At 51.3% G+C, this 5,809-nt stretch overlaps 1 protein-coding gene across 1 annotated transcript in view; it reads right to left on the reverse strand.

Annotated features, from left to right (window-relative positions):
- DTX4 (deltex E3 ubiquitin ligase 4) overlaps positions 1-5,809 on the reverse strand; it is a 41,793-nt gene that overhangs the window by 21,927 nt on the left and 14,057 nt on the right. Inside the window, exon 3 of the mRNA XM_004714997.2 lies at positions 337-398. Within this exon, the coding sequence (XP_004715054.1) occupies positions 337-398 (62 nt within the window). The remainder of the gene's footprint in view (positions 1-336; positions 399-5,809) is intronic.

Here is a 5,809-nt window from a genome sequence, read left to right on the forward strand (position 1 = left end):
CGCCATTGGACCCAAAGACTTTCTACCCACTGGCTTGTGATCATCCTGCATTTGGCTTTGTTGCATGTGTTTCATGAGTCTGAAGAGGACTTTATAGATTGATATTGGACATATGGGCTAATATCAGACTTATGGACTTGATCTGGACTGGGCTGGGATATTTTCTCAGTGTTCAATTGCTCTTGTATATAAACCTCTTCCTTATATACATATAAGGGAGAATTTGTTTCTCTAGTGTTTATGAATTTGTTTCTCTAGTCTACCCAGACTAACATGCTTTCAGTCCTTCTCCCTGAAGTTATTTATGAGTCCAGCCCACCCTGTAGTTTCTCTTACCTGCCAGGGCAGGGTTCACAGGACTGGACCCATTCAAGTTCTTCACCGGGACAGTGGGGACCCTGTGGAAAGAATGGGAAGACATGTTACTGGGTTGACCAGCAGGATAATGTGGGGGTCCCCGAAATGTCACCACTTGAGAGTTTGCCCTTTCTTACACAAACTACTTATCACTATTCGAGAAGCAGCGAGTTGGTAATGCAGCGGCCAGAGTGCTACCTTCAAACTCTAAACTGGACCCTGTCACTGCTCCTCCAGTCAGAACCCTTCCTGGGTTCCCTAGTTCCTTCAGGATCAGACTGCTACCCAGGATGACAGTTTGACAGGACCTGTCAACCATCACCCTGTCCCCTTATCTCCCTGTCTTCCTGTCATACTGCTGGAAGCCTTGCTCTAACTCTTTCTCCTACACACCAGACACGTTTCAGCCTCAGCGCACATGCTGCTTTATCTGCATGGGATGCTCTTTCAACAGGTGGGTGTTTCCCTTCATCTATAGTTCCTTGGGACTTGGCTCAGACCTGACCTTTCCAGTGAGACTTTCTCTGGTCATGCTATTTAAGGCTGATACCTAGCACTCCTGAACCCAGGGTGGCCAACAGTTCAACTCTTGACTACTAATCAAACAGTTGGTGACTCCAATCCACCCAAAGGCATTTGCAGAAAGGCCTGGCGATCAGCCATGAAGAATCTGAAAACCCCACGGAGCCAAGGTCTACGTCACAGCACATGGGGTTGCTTTGAGTCGGAATTGATGGATGGCAACTTTGTTGGTTTTTTTTAATCATTTTATTGGGGGCTCATACAGCTCTTATCATTTTTTGTTTTGTTTTTTAAACCCACTGCTCCATGCCACTGAGGGACGCCCAGATCTGCTGACCCTGTTCTATCTTTGTCTTTCCTTCCACAAAACTTATGATTTTCCAAGACAACCCAAACCCATTGCCTGCGAATGGATGCCAACCCGTAGCAACCCATACATGGAGAAGTGCTCCGTTTGCCAGGCTGTAGGCCTTTCTGGAAGCAGAGGGCTCCATCGTTCTCCTGCAGAGTGGCTGGTGGTAGCAAGAAGGTAGCCAGACCAGGGATAAAGGGGATGGTGTCCACTGAATGTCTATGGTAAACAGACATTACCTGTCCCTGCCACAACAAAGGGGTTGGAAAGAACGCAGGCACACCAAATAGACACCTAGGGGAAAATCCAAAACAGAGTATGCGCAGACTAAGTAAGTCCACCTGGGCCTAGGTGGGAGTTCCACTGGGCTGGACAGACTAGGCACCAGCCACATGACATCACACAGGTGCACTTAAACTCAGCCAATAAGGTCAATAGGAGGGGATAAAAGCAGGCCGAGGGCAGGCAAGGAGCTTCTCTCTTGTGGGTGCGCTCTACCAGCAGTGGGTGAGAATCTCTCCAGTGTGCACAGCATGTAAGCGCCCATGGACCCTCAGCAGCCCGCATGCTCTTGGCTCTCTTGGGATTTCCTGTTCTTGGTTCCTGCTCTTGGCCCTGCACACAGGTTCCACACTCCTGTCCCGGAATTCCACCCGTGTGTTTTTCCACACTTCCCGGAAACAGTCATTTTCAGTCTCATACTTTCCCACGGCCCCCACCATGCGGCCTTGCACACTTTCCAGGCATAGCGTGTACTTTCTGAGGCTGTGATCCATGAAACTTCCCTTTCCCTCATAAAAGTTACTTGGATTTACAAAAGTGCTTCTGCTGCGTGAATTCTTCCAGCGTTGCGAAGGAAGAACCGAGGTAAACCGCCCCAGAAGCCTAACAGAGCCACTGACTTTTCAGTGAGCAGTGCCACACTTAACCCACTGGGCTACTAGTGCTATTCTAACACGGCCATTGCCTGTTATCTCCTCTTCTAGAATGTAAGCCCTCCAAAGGCAGATCGATGTCTGTTTGGTTCAGAACTGACCCTGTAAACACACAATAAATAGTTGGTGAGTGAATGAAATTAAGAAAACAAAAAGCAGGTTCAAACGCAGGTAGGTGCACGCAAGAACCACCTAAGGAGTCCCAATAGTGCAATGGTTACATGTTGGGCTGCTAACCACAAGGTCAGCAGTTCAAAACCAGCAGCCGCTCCACAAATGAAAGATGAGGTTTTCTACCCTGGTAAGAGTTACAGTCTCAGAAACCCACAGAAGCAGTTCTACACTGTCCTATTGGGTCGTTGCGAGTCAGAATCCATTTGATGGCAATGCGTTTGGAAGGAGCTTTAAAAGACTAGACTTCCAGGAGTGGGGGTAGGGGGCAGGAGTGTCCAGAGATGAAGCCGAAGTAGCCGCCTCTCCACCCCACATTTGGAAACCATTGCTCGACAGCTGCAACTTCTCCTTTTCCCTGGGAAATGTAAATAGCGGGAGGCACCTCCCCCTCCCCCTTTCTATCCTCTCCCCAGCAACTGGAGCTTGCTGGAGGAAGCTGGCAAGGCTGCCTGGGAAAGGAAAGGCCTCCCACCACGCTGACTAGAAAAACACGGGGGTCTAGGGACGGTCTTGCGCCATCTCCTGCGTCACCCAGCTTCCACAGCTGGGCTTGGGGTGGGGAAGTGGGTGTGCAGAGGGAACACAGTCAATGTTGCCCGCCGCCGCAGCCAGACCGCCTGGGAAGACAGAAGTTCTGTAGAAAGTATCCCGATGTCTTGTTTACTTGCTTGTCCCTGCATTCAGGAAAGGTTTGTGGGGCCTGGCTCTTTGTTAGGCACAAGTGTGATCCAACCGATGACCTCACGGAGCTCGCCATGTGTCAGGATGTGGTGGGATGCCCATGCAGAGCTCACCCAGCACCAGCTAAGTTCTAAGGACTCACCCTCACTCCTGCCAACAACCTGTGCGACAGGCACTGTCATTAACACCAAGTCACTGATGAGGGTGCTGGGGCAACCAGGTGAAGCAAGTTCCACCAAGGGGACACAGCAAAGGAAAGGAACCCAGGACACGGTCCCAGAATCCTCCATGCCTTACCCACTTATGAAGGGGGCCTGGTGACATAATGGCATGAGCAGTGGGCTGCTAGCTGCGACGTCATGGTGGTTCGCACCCACCTTCCCCAGCCTTCTCGGGAGAAATGTGAGGCTGTCTGCTCCTGTAAAGGCTTACAGTCTCGGAACCCCCATGGGGTAGTTCCACTGTTGCCCTAGCGGGTTGCTACCAGGAGAGCCTGGGGGTGTGGTGATTAAGCACTCTGCTGCCAAAACTAAAAAGGTGTGAACCTCCCAGCTGGTCTGCAACCACAAGATGGGGCTCCTGTAGAGTTCCCTCCTTGGAACACTTCTACTTGAGCCTACCAGGCTGCTGCAGAGTTGGGGTTAGACCACACGTGGGTCTCAGGAAAACCTTGTGAGATGCACCTCCTGTTTCAGAAGTTGATCAGGAAGCTCAGAGTGTATCCATTAACTCTGAAACTCGCAGAGGGCAGAGCTAGGGCCAGGAAGCCACGTGGGTCTGGCTCCACACAGAAACCAAGTGGGTACCTGGTGGCCAAAGGGACTGTCATTCATCCTGAATTCAAGTCGAGAGGAACTGGCCAGTAAAAAGGGAACGGATGTGATTCTGGGATCCGTGAGCCTGTGTCCTGCCCCACAGGGCCAGGCACGGGGACAGGGAACCCAGAAACCAGGTTGGAATTCCAGCCCAGCTGTGAACGCCTCACAAATGAGCTCACTTTTCTGGGCCTCGATTCCCTTATCATTAAAACGGTGTGGGTCCTCGGTTAGAAGGTGTCTAACCGCAGACTTCTTGAGGATCCCTCAGGAAGTCCCTAAGCACTTGAAGTGGCAGCCAGGTCCCCCTGGGTCCCCAACGAAATGCAGCTTCTCCTCTTCACTCAGGCTCCTGCACGATGGCACCTCCGAGATCCTAAATCCCCTGTTCCCTGCAGGCCAACCTGCACCTGTAGCCCCCTCACTATCTCCAAGCCCCACCCCACCTCTTTAAGTAACTATGATCTGAGTGACAAAAGCCACCTTTGTTCCCACAAACTGGACTGGCAGGTTTCCACACCCAATCTGGTCAACCAGGAAATAGCCAGATCCCCAGAGCACAGGAGCACACATAGCAGGTGGTGGGGGTGGGGCAAAGCCTAGAAGAAGGGGCTACGCAAGGGCCCCCTGGACACAAGTGAACATTGTGTTACTCATATGTGGGCGGGGTGCAGGTTCCTGCCCTCTCCTTGGAGCTGGTCCCAAGGCTCTGGGCAGCAGTAAGGCTCGAGGAAGTGTGGAACCATTTACTTACGTATACAAGGGCAAAACATTCAAGCCCAATCCCTACCATCGAGTCAATTCCGGCTCATAGGGACCCTATGGAACAAAGTAGAACTGCTCCTGTGGGTTTCCACGACTATAAATCATTATGGGTATAGAAAGCCTCACCTTTCTCCACCGCAGCAGCTGGTGGTTTTGAACTGCTAACCTTGCAGATAGCAGCCCACACGCTAACCCGCTATGCCACCATGGCTCCTGACACAGAAGGGGAAGGCGCACCGAATGCTGTTCCCTGGGCCATTGACTTGCTCTGTCCCTTGGGGGCTGCCATGCTGTCCCTCTGAACTTCGCTGACCAAATCTGAGGAGCCAGAACTGTAAACTGGGACTGATCCATGGAGTGCTGGTGTTGCAATGGTTCCCCAGAAGCTGCGGATTTGAATGCACCAGCGGCTCCATCAGAGGAAGAAATGGTGGTCGGTTTTGGTAAAGATTCACAGCTTTGGATACTCAAAGGGGGCAGATCTACTCTGGCCTAGAGGGTTGCTAAAAGCCCAAAGCCTCTCCAGGGCGGCGGGTTTACTATCTATCTTGGGGATCCCTATGAGGATTTAGGATCTAGGTCAAATACTGCGTAACAGCAATAAAATGGTTAAAAAGAAGTTTTTAAAAACGTGGTGTCAACAGGGAGCCTTTTGCAAATGTAGAGGCTTGTTTACATTTTAATGTCCCAACTGCACAAGGAAGTTGGACTTGATAAAACCTTTCTCCCGCTTTAATATCCCAAGTGTCTCAGCGTCTTAAGGATTTGAGGCAAAACATTGGATGCCGGGTTGGCAGCCCCAGTGACTCGCCCGGCCCGAGGCGGCCGGCTGAAAGGAAGCCAGGATGAGTGGAGTGATCCGGGTTGTGCACACTGACCACACTCCGTCTGCTACTGTTGCGTCCATTCTGACCCATGGAGACACCGTGTGTGAGTCCAACTGCCCCCACGGGCTTGTCTTGTCTGCAAGCAAAACTGAAGCAGATCACCAAGCCTGGCTGCTACAGCACACCCCCCTGGGTGGGTACGAATTACTGACTTTAGGTTGCCAGCCAAGTGCAAACCATTTGCACCACCCAGTCTGGGGTCCCAGAGATCTATTCCGGGGCTTCAACAAATTGGTTGAAAAAAATTCCTGTAAGCTAGCTGAAGGAAAAAAAAAGGCCAGTATTTTTCTCATTCCATTTTTTCCCCAACCACTTGTTGGC

The sequence above is a fragment of the Echinops telfairi genome, unplaced genomic scaffold (assembly GCF_000313985.2).
Source record: "Echinops telfairi isolate 266 unplaced genomic scaffold, ASM31398v2 ScPeMD7_7416;HRSCAF=8454, whole genome shotgun sequence".
NCBI classification, from domain to species: domain Eukaryota; kingdom Metazoa; phylum Chordata; class Mammalia; order Afrosoricida; family Tenrecidae; genus Echinops; species Echinops telfairi.